This window comes from Sorghum bicolor, chromosome 2 (assembly GCF_000003195.3).
Source record: "Sorghum bicolor cultivar BTx623 chromosome 2, Sorghum_bicolor_NCBIv3, whole genome shotgun sequence".
Taxonomy (NCBI): domain Eukaryota; kingdom Viridiplantae; phylum Streptophyta; class Magnoliopsida; order Poales; family Poaceae; genus Sorghum; species Sorghum bicolor.
In genome coordinates, this window is record NC_012871.2 from 15,934,555 (window position 1) to 15,961,093 (window position 26,539).

The following is a 26,539-nucleotide window of genomic DNA, read 5'->3' on the forward strand; positions in this document are numbered from 1 at the left end:
TGCTGCCCTTGCCTGAACCAGCCTGAAAACACCAAAGTGTACAGAGAAAGATATGCTGGCTAGGCTTGGGTCTGAGGATGTTGATGAGCTTTTGAGCCTTTAGTTCACAATTTGATCAACAAACTTGGAGTCCCTCTTTATAGTATGGCTTTTCCTATACTCAAATTCAAACCGAAAATGAATTAAACCTCCTTTGGAGCTAGGAAAACCATCCTTTAGAATTGGGGGATCCTCCATGGTATTCAACAACCTCTTTGCTATATTCCCTGCTTGGCATCTCAGCAAATCTCATTAGTTCCCTAATTCAGTGGCCATCAACGCCAAAACCCACAATAGGCTTGATTGCACTTACATATATCCTGGTGGGACTGTCGACGAACCACGCCGGATGGGACTCCCAATGGTTCTACGTGAGGAACGACGACGATCTTCTACCCGCCTACACTGGGCGCCTGATCATGGAGCGCCCAGAGAACTAGACGTACGACGTCGTCCAAGTTCACCAGTCGCGGCTCGACCCCCTCCTCGACGCCCTGAAGAAGCTGCGCTTGGAGGGCCTGTCTGCCGCTCTTGTCCTCTCGGCCGTCCATCATCGGAGAGTTCTCCCGTTGATGTCTCGACCGCTGAGGATGGACGATATGGGTCCTGGCGTCTAGTCCCAGGACCTCGAGGCGTGCCGGATGTCCAATGAGGCTCCGCCGGACGATGAGGTTGCGGCCCGGGTCAGGGCGGCCATTGCTGGCGACTTTAAGCCAGAGCACATCAATGGCTTCCCCATGAGGCCTGATGTGGCCTCGATCGACCTGGTACGCTCTTTTCTCGTACACGGCTTTGATCCTGGATTTCTTTCGATCCCTTTTTAAGCTTTCCTTTGTTCTGGCAGGGACAGATCGATGTCCAGTCCTCGAGGCCTCCAGTAAAGGAGGACGATGTCGACCGTGACAAGCGGCGCCAGTCCGCTGAAAAGCAGAAGTCCGTAAAGGACTCAAAAAAGAAAGAAGAAAAGAAGAGGAATCTCGATCGCCAAGTGTTAGAGGCGCGTCGAGCGAAGTCCAGGCAAAGGGGGAGCCTGAAGAAGAGTCCCCCAACGAGGACGATGGTGGTGACGGCGACGACGACAGCGATGACTCCGAGGGGATGGCGTCTCGTCTCGATCGGATCCTCGAGGGTCCGCCTCGAGGCGACGTCGGCGCCCCACGGACGGGAGCGCCAAAGGAGGTGCCAAGCGGATCTCACCGATCCCGTGCTGACACCCCCCCTACGCCTGCGCCAAGTCGGGTCGCCCCGCATCCCCAACCTCTCCCTGCACCAAAGGTGGGTGGCCGGGTTAAGCCCCAGGCGATGGGGCCGTTGACCCGTGGCCGTGCCGCGGCCTCCGAAAAGGGGGAGACTGGCCGCAGGAGCGCGAGCCCTGGCGCTCACCAGACGGGAGATGCTGGACCGAGGCCTGCGCCTGCCCGCGAGGGGCCTGGAGCCTCGACGCGGGGCGGCTCGAGGCCTGCTGCTCGAGGCGCCGGCAGGCGGGCCATGCTCCCTGTGGGGTAAGCTTTTCGACGCTGTGATTCTCATCCTCTTATCTCTTTATGTTCTCTACGTGTGATGACTTCTTTTGTGCCCGTTCAGGTTGAAGCGGACGCTCGAGCAGGCCCAACCCTCGTTGGCCAAAAGGCTCAAAGTGGGAGCGGCCTCCAAGGATTCAGGTTAGGAGCTTATTCTTAACTGCATGTTTGCTTCATGTTGGTTGTTATGGCGACTGACCTTTGTCATTGAGCACTTGCAGGCCCCTCCGGTCTTCGGCCATCGACTGGCATCGAGGGCGCTCCACCTCGTCTATCTGCGGTGGAGTCCACCCCGTCGTCGCCAAGGCAGGCTGAAGCGCCCCGTCTCGAAGAGCAGGAGGGGGCTCCCGAGCCTCCTCGATCGGGGGTCGAGGCGGAACCTATCACTATTAGTGATGGATCTGGCGGTGACGGGCCTTCGATGGACGCCCGTCCCATGGACGAGGAGGTCGAGGTCTCTGCCACTGCGAGGCGGACACCTTGGCCTATCGGGCTCCACTCCGTCGAGCAACAGAAGAAGAAGGAGGAGGAGGAGCGTGAGCGGGAGACACGGCAGCAACCACAGGAGGAGCAACGGCCGCCGCTGAAGGAAAGAGAGGAGGTGCAGGCACCAGAGGGTTCCCAGCTCGAGGGGTCACTAGAGTAGGACCGCCAGCAGGAGCCTTAGGAACTCCAGGAGGAGCAGCAGCAGGGGGGCCAGCCGTCGGAGGAGCCACTCGAGCCTCCTCCTCGCAGTCCGCCCCAACCGGTACTACCGGCACCGCAAGAGCCCGGGAACCAGGAGGAAGGTCTGCCAGTTTTCGGCCCTCCGACCCCGGCGTGGCTCCGTCCAGGGGCGCCTGCCGCGATCCCAGCAGAGTCAAGGCGGGCGGACGGTGTGGTGGCGCTCGCCTGCATGATGCGTACTCCCGCCAACCCCGATTCTGAGATCCGGAGGACGATCTACGGTATGGACGGAATCGCTCCGGGGTTCCTCTGGGGGCGTCGGCCGTGGGAGGAGCGTGTCCCCTCCGAGGAAGACGAGGCCGGGACGTCGGGAGGCGGTGGCAGCGAGACTGGAACGTGGAAGATAGTGGATGATGATGGGCGGTTCCCCTCTCTCGTCGACCTGTTCCTGCGCCACGGGGGGTCTCTCGAGATGGTCGAGGAGCTCATCCGTGGCGTCAAGGTGCGGGCCGACCAGGAGATGGAGAATTGGTGCCCCGACCGGATCCGCATCCGGGCTTCCACCGACCCTTCTGAGCCCAACATATTTCTGGATGATCGGAAGGAGGCCGAGAAGTGGGAGCACGTCGAGGAGCTTCGCCTATGGATGAAGCACACGGTGGGGCTCCTGTCTGACGTGGTTAACAACGGGCTTGCACCGGCCTACTTCGTAAGTGTTTCTCAATCCTTAATCCTTATAGAACATCGGGTTTGTGTCCTAACTGCTCGATCACTGGCTCGCAGGACTTGAAAGAAACTTCCCGCATCAAGTCAAGCTTTATTTACGCCATGAGAGGCGACTGGAAGCAGCTTCCCATCCTCAAGGACCAACACCTGGAGTCGCAGGAGAAACTCCTCAAGGCTTATAAAGAGCTCTTGGCGCTCAAGGAGGAGAAGAAGGAGAGGGAGGCTGCCCTGGACGAGGCTCGAGAGGCCTCAAGGAGGGCTGTGGAAGAGGCTATGTTGCTGAGGGAGCGGGCCATGACGGTCGAGGAAGCCGTGTCCAAGGCCCGGGACGAGGCTCTGTCCTACAAGAACGCAGCCGCCGATCTTGACAAGGAGAAGGGCCTTCTCCAGACCGAACTCGCCTCTGCCCAAGAAACCTTCCAAAGGATAAAGGTGGAGTGCGTGAACGGCGAGATCGCTAGGGGCGCCGCGGAAGAAGCCAAGAAGAAGGCCCTCGAAGACCTCGAGGCGGAGCGGGCTGGATCCCGCAGCCTCTCTGACGACGTTGATCGTCTGAAGAGGGTGCTGCTGGAGAAGGAAGGAGCCATTGCGCAGGCCAGCAAGGCGATCGAGGACTTGCGTGTTGCCAACACCGAGCTGGCGCGCTCCAGCAAGGAGGTCGAGAGGGCCAACACTAGTTTGGTTGGCGAGAACACGGCTCTGGAGGAGAGCATCCGTGGTATGTCTTCTATTATCGAATTTCTTTCTGAGGCGTGTTTTGGTGTTATCTAATCTACTCATGTTGATTCTTGCAGGGCTCAAGGATGAGCTACTGGCTGCTCAAGTCGAGGCCCGCTCCGTCAAGACCCAGCTCGAGGGGGAGGTCGCTTTGAATGGTCGTCTAAGGACTGCGATAAGCGACCTCTCGGCCTCCTGGGAGCTCGAGCCTGCTGACGAGTCGAGGGAGGATGCTCGAGGCGATGCACTCGTCGACCAGCTATGCTATCTTGGAGCTACGCTGAGGGACCGGGTGTGGGACGCCCTCCACGTCGGAGTGAAGCGGGCGATAGCGGTAGTCTGCTCAGGCTTCTCCTACAACATGGAGGTGGTGTCCCACGGCTTTGTCACCGACATCTCCAAGACTGACGCAGAGAACGAGGAGAGGCTCCACGCCTTGATTGACGACGCGGAGGCTCCTGGAGAGAGGTTGGCTAAGCTGTTGAGCCAGAGGTACTGCCTCCTGAGACTAGCTCAGGCGCGGGTGAGGATGGTGAGGGTCGAGACGCTGATTGAGGCCTGCGAGCCCACTTTGGGTGCTAGGGCCCCTTGTACAACATTTTCTAGCTTATCTTAAGTAACATTGTGCTTTTAAGTGACTCGAAAGATCTTGTGAATGTTTATCTGTCTTTCCGCTCGAGGCTGTTTTGTTTCTTTTTACGCCTACGTTCGTATTCCTTGTTTAGTCTTTTGTTTAAGGCGGTCTCGATCGCCTCAAGGGTGAGGAAGCGAGTAGAGTTTCCATAGCCCGGGGGCGTAGGAGTTCTCAGGCTCGTTGTTCTCTCGGCCCTTGAGGGGCTTGAGGTGCCTCAACTACTCGACCGTGCCAGGTTTACTAAGTAGGGACGAAGAAATTGCTTAGTTTTTCCGGTGCTTGGGGGGATCCCCCTGCTAGCCCCTGAGGGAGTATCAAATATGACGTGTCATAGTTGGTACTCCCTTCTAACGTCTAGGCTTTGACCCGTAAAAACAAGTAAGTTACTTGAGGGAAAGATCTCATTTATTTATGCATTCATTCATTCATAAGGCTTTGATACAGGATGTACATGGGAACATAAAGCTTTGGAATTCTAGGGGTAGAATCGACGTAGTTGTTCGGTGTTCCATGCGTTGGTGAAGATCGCGCCTTTTTCGTCCGCCAGTTTGTACATCCCTGGCTTCAAGACCTCGGCCACCACGTACGGGCCCTCCCAGGGTGGGGTCAGCTTGTGGCGTCCTTGATTGCTTTGCCGCCGTCGTAGGACGAGGTCGCCCACATTCAAGTCCCTCTTGCGCACGTGCTTATCGTGGTAGCGTCGAAGTTTCTGCTGGTATCTGGCAGAGTTGAAGAGGGCCATGTCTCGAGCTTCCTCGAGTTGGTCGACCGCATTTTCTTGAGTCTCCTTATTTGATTGCTCGTTGTATGCTTTAAGTCGAGGAGACCCATACTCAAGGTCCGTCGGGAGCACAGCCTCAGAGCCATAGACCATGAAGAATGGGGTGTATTTAGTGGCCCTGCTTGGCGTCGTCCTTAAGCTCCATAGGACCGAGGAAAGCTCCTCGACCCATCTCTTGTCGAATTTCCTCAAGAGATTGTAAATCCTTGGTTTGAGCCCCTGCAAAATCATGCCGTTGGCACGCTCGACCTGGCCGTTAGTTCGAGGGTGGGCCACTGCAGACCAGCTCACACGGATGTGATGCTGATCGCAGAAGTCCAAGAACTTTTTGCCAGTGAACTGAGTGCCGTTGTCGGTGATGATGATGTTGGGAATCCCAAACCGGTGGATGATGTCGGTGAAGAAAAGGACGGCCTGCTCAGAGCGGATGTTGGTGATGGGTCGAGCCTCGATCCATTTAGAGAATTTGTCGATGGCCACCAATAAGTGGGTTTACCCCCCTTTTGCCTTTTGTAGGGGTCCTACTAGGTCGAGCCCCCATACCGCAAACGGCCATGTGATAGGGATCATCTGGAGAGCGTGGGCAAGCAGGTGTGTCTGCTTGGCGTAGAATTGGCACCCATGGCACGAGTGTACGAGCTTGATGGCGTCAGCTATGGCCGTTGGCCAGTAGAAGCCTTGTCAGAAGGCATTCCCCACGAGGGTCCGAGGAGCAACATGGTGGCCACAAGCCCCCGAGAAGCCGAGAAGCCGAGCTTTCAGCTTGCTGAACTGCCGCCACCTGGAGCAATGTCTGCACCTCGTCTCAGATGCGTCGAGCTTGGGAGTTCGACGGTTCTGGCATGTTTCTTAGCAGCATTGTTGCCGCCACAACGTTCTGGCCTGCTCGAGGGCAACGGCTGACGGGCTGCTCAGGCTCTGCGTCTCCGACAATTTGTCGGTGCACCTCTCGAGCCCTTCTGCGGACACTTCCGCCAGGCAGGTAAGGCAAGTCCTGCTCAAGGATCTGCTCGAGCAGAACAAGGCGCTCACGATCCTCGTCAATCTTAGCCTTGAGCTCTCGCAGCTGCGAAAGTTGCGAGGCTCTGTCTTCTTGTGGTGGTGGGTCGACCTGTCCGTCGTTCCCACGTGTCCTGGGGTCTTCCCTTGCTGCGGGGGCTCGACCGCCAGCGACAGCATCCTGCGTTTTGTCGGTAGTTTCTACCGCCCTGTCGATATGATAGCACTCCCTGGTAGGGTCGTGGGTGTCGGATTCCGAGCCGGAGTCCGGCTCGGCGGCGTAGAAACATCCGTGTCCTTCCTCCAGCAGTCGCTGTCGGAGGGAGGTAATCGTGTACCGCCCAGGGCCTAAGCGGCGGAGGCCTCGTACCTAGGAGAAGTCTGGTAGTTCGGACATCGGTCGCTATGCTCCAGGGTCGCGTGGGAGGACCATTGGTCTCTCCACGTACGTCTGGGCGTTTGGGCATATCGCTCTGGCGAGCGATGCTGCGGCATTGTCCAAACCGAACGGCAAGGCTCTTCTTGAGACGAACGACCTATGTGGAAGTAGCCTGGCGGTGGGGGAGAGTGCGCGGGGCGCGTAACCTCCCGTCGTCGTGCGATCCTCGCGGTGCTGAGCCGTCGTGCCCGTGGTGCACGGGGCTATCGGCTCTCGTGCCGTCTCCTGCCTGGCACGGACTGCCGGTGAGGCAGAAGGGCGATGGTGGTGCTGTCCACGCCTCTTCTTGGGTGGGGAGGCGTAGTGGTGAGGACGTCTCGGGATTGGTGAAGAAAGAGTGGCCATCTGGAAAAGAATGGAAAATCGATGAAAAAAAACACGCAGGACCCCTACCTGGCGCGCCAACTGTCGGTGTTTTCCCCACGGGGGGTCACACCAACGAGTAAATTTGTATGCGTGCTTCCCTTTCCCAGATGGTAATGCAAAAAAACACAAGGATTTATCCTGGTTCAGGCAAGGGAAGGCCCTACATCCAGCGGGGGGAGAGTTTATATTATTTTGCACCTAAGTGCTTGTACAGGGGTGAATACAAGCGTGGTATGGAGTGAGGTGGAATGTGGAAGTTCTATTGTGTATGAGTGTAGTGTTGCGTGGTTGTTGTTCTGTGTTTGCTCCTGGGCTCCCCTTTTATAGTTCCAAGGAGAAGCCTAGGGTACAAGTATAGGCGTCAGAGTAGGGGTCGATAGAGGCATGGCGCGCGGACCTACTCGAGGCCTCCGTACCGGCGTGGTCTCGAGCCATCCTGTCCTGGTAGCTTGATGATGATTACGCATGCCCAGGTATCCTGCTCTATACGCCATCTTGGACTGGTTCACTGGTTGCATGCCTGTACGATATAGCGGCGGATACGTCGGGGTGGTTGCAGAGTTGTCAGTCGACGCCTAACCCTTTCCCTAGAAGGAAACACGTCTGGTCGAGGGTCGGACGCCATGTAACACCCTGCCGTCCGGAGCGCTGACCTTGGACGCCTCGAGGGGGTCCTGATTAGACGTTCCATCCCTGCTTCCCGCGTCCTGACACGCTCTAGGCTATTTGGTGGCGAAGGCTAAAAAGAGAACGACGGGACGGGTGCCTGTTCCCTATCACGCTTCCCGTGACTGGCGTGTTAGGTGAGAACGCGACAGGCACATTAAATGCCCTGGTTCCCGTGCGCGTGTCAGGCGACGGGCGGCGTCCTTGCGCTCGACGCCTCCTGGTTCGCTCGATGCCCTTTCCGTCTTCGAGGCTGCGGTCGTCGATGATTATACGAGTGATTGGGTAGAGCGTCGAGTTGGGGGCCTCGACTTGCGTACGGGTAATCTCATTATGTACATCAGTTGGGATACCCCTTACTGATACCCTCGATAAAAAGGTATTAGTTATCTAAGTTATTCAATATAATTCAGGAGATAATGAAAAGAGACATGTAACGTACTCTGAGCGTCTCTGTGGGTGTTTGATTGACTTGTGCCATCATGAATTTGCACACGTAATATGCACATAGATTGTTCCCCCCTTCTTGTCTTAAACACCACTGTCCGATATATATATAAAATATTCACGACCACGACAATAAGAAGGCTAAAAGTTAGCTAAAGTTTGCTAGCTAGTAGAACTTACTTGTGGACGTATTATGTTAAGCGGCGCTTTACATCCACTGAGATGTTCACGGTCAATAAATCTTTCCCAAACCCTACACACAGCCATTGTGAATCGTGAACTAATAATTACAGAGTCATATTATGATATTCTTCTAGCTAAGATCGACATTACGTACCTTTGAATAATGTTTACCATTTGTTGATAATTTTCTTGTGGTTTTCTCATTGAGTCAAAGATTATCAACTGGTTCTTGGGAATTTCAATGACCATGAGTATCCAATGAAAGCTGTTTACACACATATATATAGTCAGGCCTATATATAACTATATAAAACTTGTCTCGAGTAATAATTATTAAAATAAAATATGTATGCACTTAATAACTATATAACTCACTCGAAAATGAAGGGGAAGAGTATTTTTTGTTTTTCTTTTTGGTTCACAAAGAACCTCATAAGATTGGTGCAGACTTCTGTCTCATGAGCTGCTGTCCACACTGCCTGCGGAGCTTTGAAAACAATATAAGGGTCAACGAACCCAATACTATTGTCATTTCTCATTCTGAGCTCTCTCATTTGGTGCCTGCATATATACATACAAATCCTAAGTGTGTAAGGATTATATACATGTAATTAAAGAAGTTAGAAGTATAATAAAAAGAAAAAAATACTTACAGACAAAAGCAGCTGACAAGAGATTTGTCGAGAGCGTCAAGGTGACATAATTGGTGCAATTCTTCGAACTACACGTATATGAGGTCATCTCCACGGAAGTAGTGATGTGTCTAATACGAACAGAAATCCAATTCTCTCCCCTTTTAGATGCCTCAATGCACCATTTGTTTATTGCAAACATTTGTATGCCGAGCTCATGTAAACGCTGAGGGTCGAATAGACTCCTGCCCAGTTCATATCTTGCCCTCCATTGATCAACTACCTTAGCTTTTTCAAATGTTTGGCATCCAAGAATGGTGGCAATTTCTTCCAAATTTAAACCGCTCTGTCCAAAGTAACGCTCAAGCGAGTCTAGCTCAGACAACGCTAAGGATTTCTTTGGCATCAAGTCTTCATTTGAGCCGTATTGATTTGGCACAATCAAAGGGGGCACCGGTTTTGATAATTCTCCGAGCTGTGGGACCCCCTTTCCTACTCTCTTTCTAGGCTGTGAAGACTTGACCAGAGACCGCTCATAGTCCGAAAGTGCTGGCTTTTTCTGAGCTTCGCGTTGCTTCTTTTGCTGGTCCGCCACCTTCTACCTCAGTTCCGATGGCTTTACATAGAAGTACGACTTTTCTGGTTTTAGCCGCTTTTTTCTATCCTCCTTCAATTTATCAAAAAATTGTTTCACCTCAGCTTTGGATGCAGCAATTACCTCCTCTTCACTCTTTTCATAAGATAATTTTTCTGGTGTCTTAGCTCTCTTTGCTGAGGCAGCCTTCTTTGGAGGTGGGACCGATGACTTCGGTCGTTCTTGGGTAGACCGCTTCTGACTACCTCGCTTTGGAGGCGAGGGGACCGACCGTGCACTCTTTGGAGAGGGCGGTGCAGGCGGTGCAGGCGGTGGAGGTGGTGGGGCCGATCTTTTTGGTGTTGGAGAACGCGGTGGAGGAGTTGGAGACCTCGGTGGAGGAGGTGGAGACCGTGGTGGAGGCGGTGGCGGGGTCGGTGTGGCCGCCACAGGTGTTGGAGGAGATCCAGCATTGTCACCGCCCGCAGCACTATGATGCGCTGGGGAGAGAACTGGACTTAGGTTGGAGGAGTCCCTGCAAAGAAAACAATTACAAGTTTTGTGAGCAAACTTTTTTTTTAATTTCAATACATAATAAATAATATAATAAGTAAAATCACATACAAACCTATGTTGAGGAATAATTATGAAGCGCTTGTGCCAACAAATAAATGTCTTCTCAGCTTCACCTAAGGTCCTCTCTCCGTCTCCCCCTTCTATGTCTAGAGGCACATTGCCACAACCTTTCTCAACCCTATCAATTGAGACGCTAGCATATCCACCAGGTACTGGTCGATTATGGATTCTTGGAGTTCTCGTTCGGTCGATAGGGTTGACAACAGCGATAGCCACCTTTTTTGTTGCATTCCCATCTGGTACATGCAGCTCACAGGTAGTAAAAGCCTCTGTGACATCATCCACGGGAAAGTGTAGCTTCGTGTCATCCTGAATGGTTGGTACTTCCATGGATGCGCAGCTGCTTTTCAACTGGCCTGGGGGGCTAACGTTGACCTCAGGCTATGATGTACCTTGCCCTTTCGTCATTTGACTAAGTGCTGCTTGCACTTGCCTTTGAATCTCCGCCTGCATCCATTCTTCACAAGCTTTCTCGCGCTCTTCTGACTGCAGAACAAAAGCTTCCAGGCGGCGGATCCGCTCTGCCTCCTCATCCTTCTTTCTCTGGCGGCTTTTGTAGGTATCTTGATCGGCTTGGAATGATTGTAGCTACGGAACTGCCCCATAGCCTCTCGTACGCCCACCGTGCTCAGGATTTTCAAGCGCATAGGTGAGTTCATCCTTCTCCCTGTTAGGCCTGAACTCACCAGACTGAACCGCCTCTTGTGCACGGACTAGTCTCTCTAGTGCTCTAGAGATTTCTTGGCTCCAAACTAGCGCCCTGGTGTCTGGGTCCACGCTTCCCCCATGACCGTAGAACCAATGCTTGGAGCGCTCGCTCCAATTCTTTGCTATTGTCTCGGGTGTAACCCCCCTAGCAAGCATCTCCTGTTCCATTCAGTCCCACTTGGGAACAGCACTCTTATAACCACCTGATCTCATATGATGATGGTATGTCTTTTTACTTGCATTCTCTTTGTTTCTAATGGCTCGTTCCTCGCCCTCTTCTGATGTTTTGTACTGCACGAAGTCATTCCAGAAGGCCCTCAGCTTTACAAATTGCTTGAGGTTGAAATTTGGAGTCTCGTTTTTCTTGACAAATTTATTGTACAAAGTCTTCTTCCAATTCTGGAACAGTACTGCCATCTTCTTCATAGTCCAGTCATAAATTCGCACCTTCAACTCTTCATCGTTGGTGTCGAAGGTGAAAACGTCTGTGACGGCTTTCCAAACTAACTCCTTGTCACGATCAGAGACAAAACTGATCCCAGGAGCACCTCGCTTCTCTCTCCATTCGCGAGCACTAATCGGTATTTGATCTCTCACAAGATATCCACAGTGACTAACATATTTATTTGCATTTTCACCAAGTGGTCTGCCTGTAGCTATCTCAAACTCAGAGATTACATAGCGGCCCTCCAACGGCTTCTTTGGCCCTCGTGGAGGTACGCTTCTCCCTGTAGAGGTCGATCCAGAAGGCTACACGTAGATATAGAAACAAAAATACTAAATTAATAACCAAGTAAGTCTAAAACCTAATGTAAGAGATGCATTAATTATATATGTTTACATTTACATACATCGACAGTATTTTCTTCTTGTTGCACGACAAGTTGTTGCTCAGGCGCATTGCCCTCTTGTTGCTCAGGGGCATTGCCCTCTTGTTGCTCAGTCGGATTGCCTTGCATGATCTCGTGGTAATCAATAAAGTACTGACTACCGTCGTCGATCATATTTTGAATGGCATCTTCCATATATTCAGGATCATCGTGAGGACGGTCGGCCATTTCTATGTCTGCAACCATATATGTATATATATATATATATATATATATACACTAGAATAATATAAGTGCTAGAGTGCTCCAAACTAAAAAATTATACTAGAATAATATACTAAAAAGTCTTTTAAGCCAAGTAATATACTAGAATAATATACTAAAAAATAATACATGCAAATAATACTAGAATAATAGTATAAACAATAATAGTATATGTTTTAAGCCAAGTAATACACTTGCACCTAGAATAATGTACTAAAAAATTAATACTACAAAATGATACAAGAATTATATAAGTGCTAGAGTGCTCCAAACTAAAAAATAATACTAAATAAAATAATACGGACAATAACACTAGAATAATATACTAGCACAATATATTTCATAACAATTCAAAACACTACAATTCATAATATACTAGAATAATATACTAAAAAGTCTTTTAAGCCAAGTAATATACTAGAATAATATACTAAAAAATAATACTAAAAAATAATACTAGAATAGTAGTATAAACAATAATAGTATATGTTTTAAACCAAGTAATACACTTGCACCTAGAATAATATACTAAAAAAATTAATACTACAAAATGATACAAGAATAATATAAGTGCATATATATACATAACAATACAAAATAATAGTATATAAACTGTTAGTATAAAATAATGATACAATTCATATATATAATTTTGGTCTATATATACAAACTGTTGGCATTCATACATATATATATATAGATCGATGAATATACGTAGGATCGCGGCGGTCGGAGTTCGTTGAAGGAGATGGCCAGTGGCGGCCGGCTGGTGGAGATAGCCGCTACGGCGGCGCTGGAGACGAACGACGGCGCTGGGGAGACGAACGGGCGGCGCTGGTGATGGCGGCGGTGGCGCTGGAGACGAACGGCGGTGCTGGGGCGACGAACGGGTGGCGCTTGATGGCGGCGGCGGAGCTCTCGGCTCAACGAATATGAAGACGAAGGCAACTGCCCAGATCCAGGGCGCCTGTGGCTTATATAGGGGCGGTCCCTTTAGCACCGGTTCCAGCCACAGACCGGTGCTAAAGGGACCCACGCGCGCTAGGGCGGGCTCCTGAAATTTTTAGAGCCCTTTAGCACAGGTTCCCACTATGGGCCGGTGCTAAAGGCCCTGTTTTTTGGTTTAGGGTTTTTCAATTGTTTATATATACAGTTTATATTATAAATTGTATAATAAATTAAATATTTTGCATAATATTTTTTAAACAGTGACATATATTATAATTTTTTTTGATGTACACATAAAAAAATTTAACCTTAAATATCTTACTATATTTTTCTAATTTGCAATGATTTTGTAAGAAATGTTTAGTATTTTGTTAATGCAAAAATATATTATTCCAACAAATTTACAAAAACTATATCCAATCAACTGGAAATCTATTTTCACATCATATTGACGTTAAACTTTTTATTTTTGTTATTTGTTACTCGGAATGCTAGTAGGGTATTGTTTTCATCAAATAAAAAATCTATTTATCATATAAAAATATATATCTTGATGAACACACCGTTTGACCAAACCCTAGATTGTCCCAAATGGAAAAGTCATAAATACAAAGTTTGTTACACTCATCAAGTTCTACATTTTGTCTAATGGTCAACTTTTCTTTTGGAAAAGTTTGAAACGCTGAATTTTAAATTTTCAGAGAATTCATAGCCACGCAGCGGTTTCGGAACCCTAGATGGTCTCGAATGAAAAAGTCATGAATACCAATATTGTTCCACTCATCAAAATCTACATTTCATATATAGACCATTTTTTTATTTGACAAAGTTTTGGGAAGGTGTAGTTGAAAATCCACAATTGACACATATAGTTTCATATAGTTTGTGTGAGATTCAAGAATTGGTGGGTATTGTTAACTTAAACTTTCTCAAATGGAAAAATTGGGTATATAAAAAATTTAGATCTTGATGATATCTAACAACTTGGTATTCAAAAATTTTTCATTTTAAGTAATTTAGTTTGTCATTTGACCAAGTTTGACCAAAACCCGTCTTGGATTTTATAGAAATGTGATTAGGATTGGCTCAAATTTATCCAAATGAAAAAATGGACAATATATAAAATGTAGATCTTGATGATGTATAACAACTTTGTAGTTAAAATTTTTTCATTTGAAGTCATCAAATGGGCCATTTGATCAAGTTTGACCAAAGTCAAAGCATTGGTTTTTACAAAAACACCCTTTGACCGAACTCTAGATGGTCCCAATTAGAAAAGTCATGAATACAAAGTTTGTTACACTCATCAAAATTCACAATTCTCAAATATAGTTTCATACATAGTCAAGCCGACACAACAGTGAACTTCTTGACGTATGACCCTTGGTTATGATCCTGCCGAACCATGGAGTATCCTCATTGTTTAACAGAATGCTTGGGTCTTTGTTGACTATGAAGGGCGGAATTCGATCATCCCTTTCATAATCGTCTGACATGTCTGACTTGTCCTCAATTCCGACAATGTTTCTTTTCCCAGAAAGGACAATGTGGCCCTTTGGCTCATTGATGATTGAGTGGTCATCATTTTTTCCTCTCTTTGGTTTCGTCGACATATCATTGACATAGAACACCTGACTCACGTCTGCAGCAAGGATGAATGGTTCGTCTTTGAACCCACTATTGTTAAGGTCCACGGTTGTCATCCCATACTCCTTGTCGACTGTTACCCCACCTACGGTCATCTTCACCCATTGGCACCGGAACAAAGGAACTTTAAAATTAGCTGCATAGACTAGTTCCCATATGTCTTCTATGCGTCCATAATATGTTTGTCTGTTCCCATTTAGATCCGTGGCATCCACGCGTACACCACTATTTTGGTTGGTGCTCCTTTTATCTTGGCCAACTGTGTAAAATGTGTTACCATTTATCTCGTACCCTTTGTACGTGAGGACATGTCATGATGGTTGTCTGGCCAACAAATAAAGCTGCTCATCAATGTTTTCATCACCTTGACATTTTTTGCGCAACCAATCGCCAAAAGTTTCCATGTGCTGATGCATTATCCAAGCTTCATTCTTCCCGGGCCACTGGGACCGTAGGAAATCTTTGTGTACCTCAACATATGGTTCCACCAATGAGGAGTTCTGGAGAACTGTGTAGTGTGCTTTATTGAAGTAATCGTCTCCCGTACCAATATATGTTTTCTTCCCAAGTGTTCCCTTTCCGCTGAGTCTACCCTCGTGTCGAGATTCAGGAATGCCAATTGGGTCAAGGTCTGGAATAAAGTCAACACAGAACTCTATGACCTCCTCTATTCCGTAGCCCTTGGCAATGCTTCCTTCTGGCCGGGAACGACTATGGACATATTTCTTTAGGACACCCATGAATCTCTCGGAGGGGAATATGTTGTGTAGGAACACAGGACCGAAAATACGAATCTCTTTGATCAGATGAACTAGGAGGTGTGTCATGATATCGAAGAAGGATGGAGGGAACACCAACTCAAAGCTGATGAGACATTGAACGACATCATTTCGCAGAGTAGCTAGTTTCTCTGGATTGATTGCCTTCTGAGAAATTGCATTGAGGAATGCACATAGCTTTACGGTGGCTAGACGTACGTGTGGAGGTAAAATTCCTCTTAAAACCACCGGCAGCAATTACGTCATTAGAACGTGACAGTCGTGGGACTTCAAGTTCAGGAATTTCTTCTCTGGCACATTAATTATTCCCTTGATATTGGAGGAGAATCCAGATGGGACCTTGATGCTGCTAAGACATTCAAACATGCTTTCCTTCTCTTCTTTGCTCAGAGTGTAGCTAGCAGGGCTTAAGTAATGACGTCCATCATCTATCTTTTCTGGATGCAGGTTGTCTCGTTCTTTCATGCGCTGCAAGTCTTGTCGTGCTTCAAGTGAATCCTTAGACTTCCCGTAGACACCCATGAATCCGAGCAAGTTGACACAAAGATTCTTTGTCAGATGCATCACGTCGATCGCGTTGCGAACCTCTAGGACATTCCAGTAAGGTAGCTCCCAAAATATGGATTTCTTCTTCCACATGGGAACGTGTCCCTTAGCATCCTTGGGAATAGGTTCGCTGCCTTGTCCCTTTCCAAATACCACTTTTATATCCTTGACCATTTCGAATACATCATCCCCGGTTCGATTGAGTGGTTTGGTCCGGTGGTCTGCCTTGCCTTTAAAATGTTTGCCTTTCTTTCGTACTGGGTGGTTCACAGGAAGAAACCAATGGTGGCCAAGGTACACGACCTTTCGACATTTTTTCAAAAATACACAGTCAAGGTTTTCATAACAATGTGTGCATGCATTATATCCCTTGTTTGACTGGGCTGAAAGATAACTTAGAGCTGACCAATCATTGATTGTTACAAACAGCAATGCTCGCAGGTCAAAGTGCTCTTGTTTGTACTCATCCCACACGCGAACTCTTGGTTTGCTCCATAAAAGTTGAAGTTCCTCAACTAATGGCCTTAGGTAGACATCTATGTCATTGCCAGGTTGCTTCGGTCCTTGGATAAACACCGGCATCATAATAAACTTCCGCTTCATGCATAGCCATGGAGGAAGGTTGTAGATACATAGAGCAACTGGCCAAGTGCTGTGACTACTGCTCTGCTCACCGAAAGGATTCATACCATCTGTACTTAAGGCGAACCGCAAGTTTCTAGCATCATCTGCAAAATCTGGGAATTCTCTGTCTATCGCTCTCCACTGGGATCCATCGGTAGGGTGTCTCAGCATATTGTCTATCTTACGGTCTTCTTTATGCCACCGCAACATCTTTGCATTGTCCTTATTTCAGAACAGACGTTTTAATCGTGGTATTATAGGAGCATACCACATAACCTTGGCAGGAATTTTCTTCCTATGACGTTCTTCACCCTCAACATCGCCAGTATCATCTCGTCTAATCTTATATCGTGATGCCTTACATACTGGACATGCATCCAAATTCTCGTATTCCTCCCCACGGTAGAGGATGCAGTCATTAGGACATGCGTGTATCTTCTAGATTTCTAATCCCAAAGGGTAGACAACCTGTTTTGCTTCATACGTAGTGGTGGGCAATTCGTTGCCTTTCAGAAGCATCTTTTTTATGATCTTCAATAACTGCCCAAATGCCTTGTCAGATGTACCATTCTTTGTCTTCCATTGCAGCAATTTCAGTGTGGCACCCAGCTTTTTTGCCCCTCTTCAGCGGTGGGATATAGCGATTTCCTATGGTCCTCTAGCATGCGCTCGAACTTGGCTTTCTCTTTATCACTTTCACATTCTCTTTGTGCATCACGGATGGCATCACCAAAAGTATCATCGCCCCGATCATCTTCTACCGTTACCTCTTCTTCATTATCTCCCCCCATTGCAACATCATTGAAGCCACCGTACTGAGCAATAATATTGGCATGGTCCAATTCTTCTTTTTCTTCTTCACCTTCATCCATTATAATCCCGCTTTCTCCATGTTTGGTCCAACAAATATAGTTTGGTACGAAACTAGACTTTAATAAGTGTGAATGAAGAGTTCTTGAGTTAGAATAGTCCATTAAATTCTTGCACACGGCACATGAAACCGTCCCTCTTATTTGTCTCGGCCACACTTAAGAAATAGTGCACGCCATTAATGAACTCTTTGGAGCGCCGATCGGCATTATACATCCAATTACGTGTTATCATCTGCATTAAATATAACATATGTATTATGAAAACCATGCACACATATAGTTTCTCATCTTATCGCACAACATGTCTAAGATACATAGTTGATTAATTTAGGAAAGCTTGGCTACAACAAATACAATCGCAACCAGCACTAAAAAAACCAAAACTAAAATGCACTTAAACAACATAATTAGTTCGCGTCCGATCCAAACTATAATAGATAGATCATTCGCTTGATCAACATCATTGAACTCCTTTAGTCGGCTCACTGCCTCACCACCTTCAGCCTCAACCACCTGTGCAAAAGATTTCTTAATGTGTTCAATGTATTCTTCCTCCCAGTACCAACCTGTACATCCGCCGGTACCGTCCCACTGAAATTAAAAGAGAGAATCAAAAGTTTAATTAATATCATTTAAAAAAATATGCACATATATAAGCAAATGTCTGGAAATAACTCACATTACGATCCGGACACTTGTAGAATATACGACCCTTGTTTACTCCCTCTTTCGACACTTTGTACTCCATCACAATCTTCTGCCCACACTTGCCACAAGTAATGAGAGGGAGTTCCGGCCGGTATCGCTTTTGAACCCGTTGAGAGACCGAAGACCCGGTCACGGTTGCCATCTACTATCCATACTCAATTTTTAAACAATTATAAATTTCACATTTACTAGTAAACATGTATGATTAAAGAAGAACCTAATAATATCCTTTATTTGTCTAGTTACTTCAACAAATCTTCTAAATTATACAATGGACATTATGTAGTAATAAAAATAAATCAAGTGATATTAACAAACCAATTAATTTGAACTATCCTACTTTCTAAGATCATAAAAAGATACTATAATTCATTCTTGCAAAATACATTAATACTAGGTCAACCATAAAATATGATATATATATATATATATGGATACTAATTTATGTGAATGATTCAAAATAACAAAGTGGATTTGAGCTAAAAATAATGGGAACATCACAAGCCAAAAACAACATGAAAAAGACAAGAAAGACAAAAGTTAGTCACCTCCAAACACGAAGAAACGATGACGGAGTCGAACAAGATCAACGATGGGCGTCGGAGATGAAGAACAAAATGAAGAACAAGGAAGAAGAAGCTCCAAGAACAACAATGGTGAATGGTGCTCTCGGTTTCAAATGGGCAGAGAGGAGGAGGGATCCGGCCTATAAACCGGACCTTTAGCACCGGTTCAGGGCAAAAATCGGTGCTAAAGAGTGACCCTTTAGCACCGGTTTGCGTGCCAAACCGGTGCTAAAGGCTTTGCCTCGGCTCGTGGCGCTGGCCGGTGCTAAAGGGGTCTTTAACCTCGGGCCGCAAAAAGGCCGAGATTTTTGGCCATTTTGGCCATCGACCAATGCCTCATTGTGTAGTAGTGTACAGAATATTCTAGAAAGAACACACCTATATGAGGGCTGCTAGTCACAGTCTATGAGATATGGGTAATCTCTAGATGCTCATGAAAAGCTAGGAAGTATGACTTATATACTTCAAACAGAGGGGATGCTTCTTACAGCCTAGTACCAGTTAAGAGTTTTGGTCAAACACATTTCGCACAAAACTATCAATTCAAGGCATAGTCCATTGTTCAGTTGTGAATGTGTGTAACCCTTATTCTAGGTGGATGTTCAACTTAACAGTCTCCACCGAAACTCTGGTATATCAAAGAACTGTGGACTTAATATTATTTAATACGTGTCCCTAGAATTTGGTGGGGATTGTTAGATATATTGTGGGTTTACCCATGAAATGTTTAATATATCAAATAATTCTAAGGGTTGTATAAATAATGTGCGTGTGATGGTTTAACACCATATTATATGTGATGTTTATTTTGCCACTTAAGAAGAGTAAAAGCAGGAGTTTCTTCTCTTTAACACCTGATGAAAAATGGAGTTTCAGGAGTTTCCAATTCTAATGACATGAGTTACTGGATTTATTCATTTACGATGGCATGAGTTTCTCTTGTGAGCGTTTATCCGTTCATAATGATGGGAGTTTCTCCTCTTGAATGTTTATTTCATGACGTCTCATGCATTGTCTCTTGATTTCCTGCGTCCGCTCATCTTCCCTGGCTATGATATAAATATACCATGGTCATCTATTCTTTGAGAGAGATAGCCGCTTGCACACACAACCAAAGTTCTGTTGTCCCAAAAGCTTTCCCCGTTTTGGTACTTGCGCGCACAAGTTCTGGAAGAGTAAGCCTCCGGAACGCTTGCCATCTTCGGTTTCATCTGCACGGGTGAAGGGCGGCAATCACGTTTTTGGGGAGTGTTGTTGCCGGCACGACTACTCGCATCATCCTCTTCTTCCTGGTGGCGACGCACGCCATCGGGTTGATCTGCACTGCAACACTCCTGCACGGCATCGAGCGGGACGACTACTCCGATAGGTGCTATGTCAACTAGCGCAACCGGCTCTGGTGCCGCTGGGTACAATGCTATACTCATCTTTCCAACAAGGTCTTGTGTTAGATTTTCGTTGGTTAGTCTTGTCTACATGACGTTCATGTATATAACACACAAGCACATTTTTGATGTCACCAATATAATTATCATTTTAATTTTCTAGATTAAATTGCTGCTGAATTTGTCTAATATTTTAACATCAAATGTCCATTTCAACTTTATGGGTGGCAACGTATCAAGGCGATGCCCATAAAAAATTATAAAAGATTCAATCTAGCCAATAATAATTTAACCATTTCCTTTGAATTCTTTCGCACGACATTTGAAGACAAAAGAAAATTTTATTTTATTGGATTGGAACGGCGGGCATTGATGCATCTCGATTTCCCATTGCTGGATTTTTACATGCTCTCCCAAACCACCCCTCATATATACGGTTCCGCTATACCGGCGAATTAAAGATAAAGACTAAAGTCTGTTCACTTGTCTGAAAAATATTATTTGCTGATTTATTATATGAGAGAAAAATACTATTTGCTGATTTATTATATGAGAGAAAAATACTATTGAATGACAATGAGTAGATTCAGTAGATAAACTCAAATGAAGAGGCTTAAAACCCATATATGAAAACCTTACCAAACATGATCTTAATCTATATATCCTATAAAGATAAACCCCACTAAGCTAATTTTCTTGCACCTCTTTGCGCCACATCATCATCCACTTCTTCTGCTGCTGCATGCAATTAAGTGCCCACTCACAAATGGTTTCGGTAGTGGATATAGCTACCTACACATGACCATGCATGCGTACTGCTAGCAATTATTCTATCACTTGATCTCCTCTCTTCCTCTTTTAAAACTGACTACTAAAACTATATATAGATGACTTAATAGACTACAGTGAGGTCATATTTATATTCCCCCTTCATACCCGCAGCAACGCGCGGGGAATCCTCCTAGCTAGAGAGATGAAGCATCCGTACGTCTAACTCTCGTAAGTTTGCGTCGTTGAGAAGAAGTTGGGCCTTGTTTAGTTTCCAAAAATTTTCAAGATTCCCCGTCATATCGAATCTTGCGACACATGCATGGTGCATTAAATATACATGAAAACACAAACTAATTGCACAGTTCATCTATAAATCGCGAGACGAATCTTTTAAGTCTAGTTACTCCATAATCGGACAATGTTTGTCAAATAAAAACGAAAGTGCTACAGTGTCATCTTTCAACAGTTTTTGCGAACTGAACAACTCCCCATCCAATCGGTTTCCATGATACATCTGCACTGCACTTGAGAGCTGTATCGCTGCCGCCCTTCAGTGCCTGCCCTCCGCCGGTGTTTATTGGTCTCTGCATTTCACGTGTGCATGGCCTGATGCATGCATGTGTGCTCACCGCCTGGCCGTCCAGGCCGGCATGGAGCTGCCTGAGAGACCCTTGCCGCCCGGGCTGTCCTACGGCAGCTGGCCCATCCAAACTGGTTGGCATCCGATCGGTGCACGCGTCGGTGCGGTGCCGCGCGAGTAGATCCAACCTCAGCTATTTTGAACACCACATTAAATCCAAAATTAATTAAATGTTGGCCCTACTTTAGTTTTTAAAAAGTTATTTTTAAAAAAAAACTGTAGGAGAATGATAAAATCTAGCTATTTTTTCTTGTTAACTTGCTAAGTTAATTAGTTTAGTAAATAAACTATACTAAACTTCTAAGATGCTCTAACGTACGTAGAAAAGCCAAACCATCTTATAATTTAGAAACAAGTGAGTAGAATTTTTCATTCTTGTTTTCTATGCATATCTGTTAGTTTTTTTTCTCTCGTTACAACAAACAAACATATTTGTTACTATATAATACAGAAGGAGGAGAGATTATTATTATTATTATTATTATTATTATTATTATTATTATTATTATTATTATTATTATTATTATTATTATTATTATTATTATTATTATTATTATTATTACCTAAAAAAATGTATAGTAGTACAATAAGGCTGGCGCCCTGTTGCGCGGTGCCGGTCCACCTCCCGTCTTTGTCACTCACACCAACCACACGAACACACCCATTTTTTTCTTTCTTTCTTTCTTGTTGCTCTGTCTGCTGTGGTGTCGTTGCCATCGTTACAAATATAGCTACTAGTTTGTCCATCCAGTCGAGCCATCGTTGTACGTTGCACCCATCTGCGACGGCAACTGTAACTCAGCTGCAAGTACGTCTACCAGATGACGACGGCGGCACGGCCACGCCGCCTCCTGCACCCGCTTGGATGCCTCTGCTTCCTGGTGGTCGCCGCCTTCGCCGCCTCCATCTCCTCCGCCGCCGGGCGCGTGGTCACCAGCTTGCCTGGCTTCGACGGCGACCTCCCCTTCCACCTCGAAACAGGGTGCGTGCCTACCTTCTTTGTTCTTTCTTCTACTAGTAGTGTTGTTCTTCTTCTTCTTCTTCATCGTCCTGGTAGCTCACGGCACATTTGATAGGATTTTAATTAATTAATTAATTGCGGTTGCTCTGAAACTGGAAACTGAATTTAAAGGTACGTGGAGGTGGACGAGGACGCCGGCGTCGAGCTCTTCTACTACTTCGTCCGGTCCGAGTCCGAGTCCGAGTCCGGCGACGCCCCTTTCCTCTTCTGGCTCACCGGCGGCGACCGCTGCTCCGTCTTCAGCGGCCTCGCCTACGAGATTGGTATGTATATGGATGATGCATATGCATGCAGTTGCAGTGACCGATTTTGATTTGCACTTTGAGTATGCTGGCCTCTCTCTTTCTCTCGCAGGTCCCATCAGATTCGTCGTGGAGCCCTACAACGGCACGCTGCCGCGCCTGCGGTACAACCAAAACTCGTGGTCAAAGGTAAATCTCTCTTGGCTTTCTACAGTTCTCCCGAAAGATATATACGATACGCAACCCTATTTTTTTTTCCTCATCTTTTGTTTGACACACATTAAGCGACAGCTTAATTTATTTCACGTGTGACGTCGACGTACATGCATATCCTGAACCTCATAGTAAGGCCTGGTTTAGTTTACACTAAAAAACCAAAAACTTTTCAAGATTTCCTGTCACATCGAATCTTATACATTAAATATAAATCAAACAAAACTAATTATATAGTTTATCTATAAATCACAAGACGGATTTTCTAAAACTAGTTACTTTATGATTAGATAATATTTATCAAATAAAAACAAAAATACTACAGTGTCAAAATCTAAAAATTTTGATCTAAACAAGGCCTAGTTGCAACGATATGTCACCCTATCCTTTTGCTTTTTCTATCGACTACTAGACCCACTCAGCTATTTCTGGTGGTCCATCGCCGTCCAACCTCTTAGCTTTTCATTCATATCGAGGCCTTGTTTAGATTTGAAAATTTTTTGGATTTCGCTATTGTAGTACTTTCGTTTGTTTGTGTTAAATATTGTCCAATCATGGACTAACTAGGATCAAATTATTCGTCTCACAATTTACAGTTAAACTGTGCAATTAGTTTTTATTTTCGTCTATATTTAATGCTTCATGCATGTACCGAAAGATTCGATATGACAGGGAATCTTGAAAACTTTTTAGTTTTTGAGTGAACTAAACAAGGCCTAAATAAATGATTGATTGAGTGACTAGGTGTCTAGGTTACAGTGGCGGAGCCTGGGGGCTGGCAGGGGCAATGGCCCCCTTAACATGTGTCAACAATTTTTTTACTAGTATAAATTTAAGATTTTTATTTATGTTAAGAGAATAGTATTACAATTTTTTGTCATATATATTTATTAATATTCTCAAGATAATAGAATTGTACTCCATTCTAATTATAAGTAACTTCAAAAAAATTTGAGAGTCAAAGCATCCTAATTTTTACCAAATTATATAATAAGATAATAATATTTATTATTAATTATATTTTTGCAGTATATCTATTTGATGACATAAATCTTTACAATTCTTTTTATAGTTTTGGTCAAACTTGAGATACTTTAACTCTCTAAGATTCTTAGAATGATTTATAATTTAGGATGGAGGAAGTACAAAACATTACTAGATAATACTATGAAATACGTTAGAAAATTTGAGACGCATATCTTAAGGTTTACAAAATCATCTCAAACATCTTACTGTTAAGGGTTTATCGCGTACCATCGAAAGAATAACACATTTGATCCTAAATACATATAGAAAATACGAGCACCAGCCTTGGATAGAGACACATCATATCTTAAAATTGTAGTGCTTGATGAAATCTAAAACTTTGTCGTTGAAATTTCTTGACTAAAATCGTTAGGGGAAAATGTTCAGTTCAAATATTTTAAGTTCATAGAGAATAGATAGCATTATATGGTTAATATAACATGTGACTTTTGCAGCATAGTGGTAGGGAAGCTTCACTCAATATTACGGAAGGATTTTAGAAGACATGTCCTAATTAATAGGCCGACATTTGTGATTTTGTGGAGCCGCCTATATAAATAGTTAGGTGGGCTATAGGCAAAACTCCATCTTTGTTAATCATTTTTTGAGGCAGATATTCTAAGATGTCTGTCTCTATTAAGAGAAGCGGTAGGACGTCTTTTTTAATCGATTAACAAAGATGGAGTTTTGCCTCTAGAAATCAATGAACACAAACGGACATTCTAACGCTCCGCCTCTAAAAATAGTTGTCTAAACAATTATGACTTTTTTCATATGAATACAAATGAAGACAAAATTTATATTAGAATTGTAGAGATCAAAGCGGTATATAACTTTGTAGTTGATAATTTTTTATTTGGAGTTGTTTAGAGTACCAAAAAATTGTTTTAAGCTATCAGACTTTGAAATTTCAGTTGACACGGTCTACATAAAAATTGTAGTTCTCAACAATTTTTTAATTTAAAGTCATTCAGATTTCTAAATATTCATTTTACGTTATAAGATTTCTAAAGAATAAAGTCCATCACCGGTCCCTAAACTTGTTCGGGTGTATCATTCTGGTCCCTAAACTTGTAAAACGACCGTTTAGATACCTAAACTTGTTCAGTTATATCATCATGGTCCCTAAACTTAGAAATCTCTCATATAAGTCCTCAAACTTGTTCAGCTGTATCATCTCGATCCCTGAACTTGTTTTCTAAGTCTCATGTGGGTCAAAACAGGATGAATAAAAAAACACTATATTAAAAAATAACTCATAACTTTTTTCATATGAATTCAGATGAAGATAAACTTTGCATCAAAATTGTAGCCAGCAATGCGATCTACAACTTTGTAGTTAAAAAGTTTTAAAATTAAAATCATTTAGGATTCCAAAATATTTTTGTAAGTTTGTAGATTTTAAAATTTTAAATTTAAATTTTGTGATACTAAATGACTTCAAATAAAAAACTTTTCAACTACAAATTTGTAGATTGCACTGAGGGCTACAACTTTGATATAAAGTTTGTCTTTATTCGAGTTCATATAGAAAGTTATAAATTATTTTTTGATATAGAATTTTTAGATCCAAATGAGACTCAAAACAAGTTTAGGGACTAGGATGATACAAATGAACAAATTTGAGGACCTAAATGAGTGATTTCTAAGTTTAGAGATCGGGATGACACAACTGGACAAGTTTAGGGACCGAGATGGCATAGACGAACAAGTCCGAGGACGTACTAAACGATCGATTTACGAGTTTAGGGACCGGAATGACACGACAATACAAGTTTAGAGATCGGTGGTGGACTTTACTCATTTCTAAATTTAAAGTTTAGATATTTCAAACGACATTCGATATTGATATAATCTATATCAAAGTTGTACTTCTCAACACAATCTACAACTTTGGAGTTGATAAGTTTTTTATTTAAAAACATTTAAAGTCTCTAATATTTGTTTCAAAATTCTTAGTTTGTGAGATTTAATTTTTTAAAATTTTCAAACTATCTTGATGGTCACACCATATAATCAAAATTGTAGAGCTTGACTTTTTTCATTTGATATCATTTAGGGACTGAAATATAAGATCACAAAATGTTGATTAAAAAAACATAGCAAAAGACTGCGTAGTGCAGCGGTGTTGCCCAGACCACTCTCTGTCATTATGTTCTCTGGGAGACACGGTACTAGGGGTCTCACATCAAGATTTAATTTGCTTCCCAAATCTTTTTTTTAGAATACAAGGATTTTTTTATCAGGGATTTAGGTGTACTAGGGCAGCAAATAATTATTTTTCTCTAGTTCTCAACTTGGTAATTTACTAGCACTTATTTTTATTATAGTGTTGAATTTAATCTAGTATGAAATATTTTTCGTAAATTTCTTTCATCTTAATTGACAGCAGAGCTTCTGCCTCTTTTAAAAAAAAGAAAACATACATTCATTAATAATTTCTAGTTTTATTGTGAACTCTACACCAGTAAATGTTAGAATTTTTTTTAAGATAAGATGTATAACTTATTCGGTAAGAATGATTTGCCTATCTTTCGCGCTTTGCTCTAGGCCCCTAAATTGACAAGACTGAGACTTTACAAAACATCGACCTCTGAAAATGATTCATGTACTAATAGTGGGCTTAATTATAATTATAGACGAGCTTTTAGAGTGTTTGTATGTACTACTGCATATTATAATTATTTCACATATTTGTTAAATTTCTCAATTTTTTATTGGATA

The 26,539-nt window shown here is 44.4% G+C and overlaps 1 protein-coding gene across 2 annotated transcripts in view; it reads left to right on the forward strand.

Annotated features, from left to right (window-relative positions):
- LOC8059737 (serine carboxypeptidase-like 7) overlaps positions 1-26,539 on the forward strand; it is a 64,957-nt gene that overhangs the window by 34,697 nt on the left and 3,721 nt on the right. Inside the window, exons 1-3 of one of the 2 annotated variants that reach the window (XM_002459736.2) lie at positions 21,982-22,295; positions 22,446-22,597; positions 22,689-22,765. In XM_002459736.2, coding sequence (XP_002459781.1) covers positions 22,135-22,295; positions 22,446-22,597; positions 22,689-22,765 — 390 coding nt within the window. In that variant the 5' untranslated portion in view covers positions 21,982-22,134. Of the gene's footprint in view, positions 1-21,981; positions 22,296-22,445; positions 22,598-22,688; positions 22,766-26,539 lie in introns of those variants that run through there. The other variant, XM_021453807.1, reaches the window with a different exon arrangement.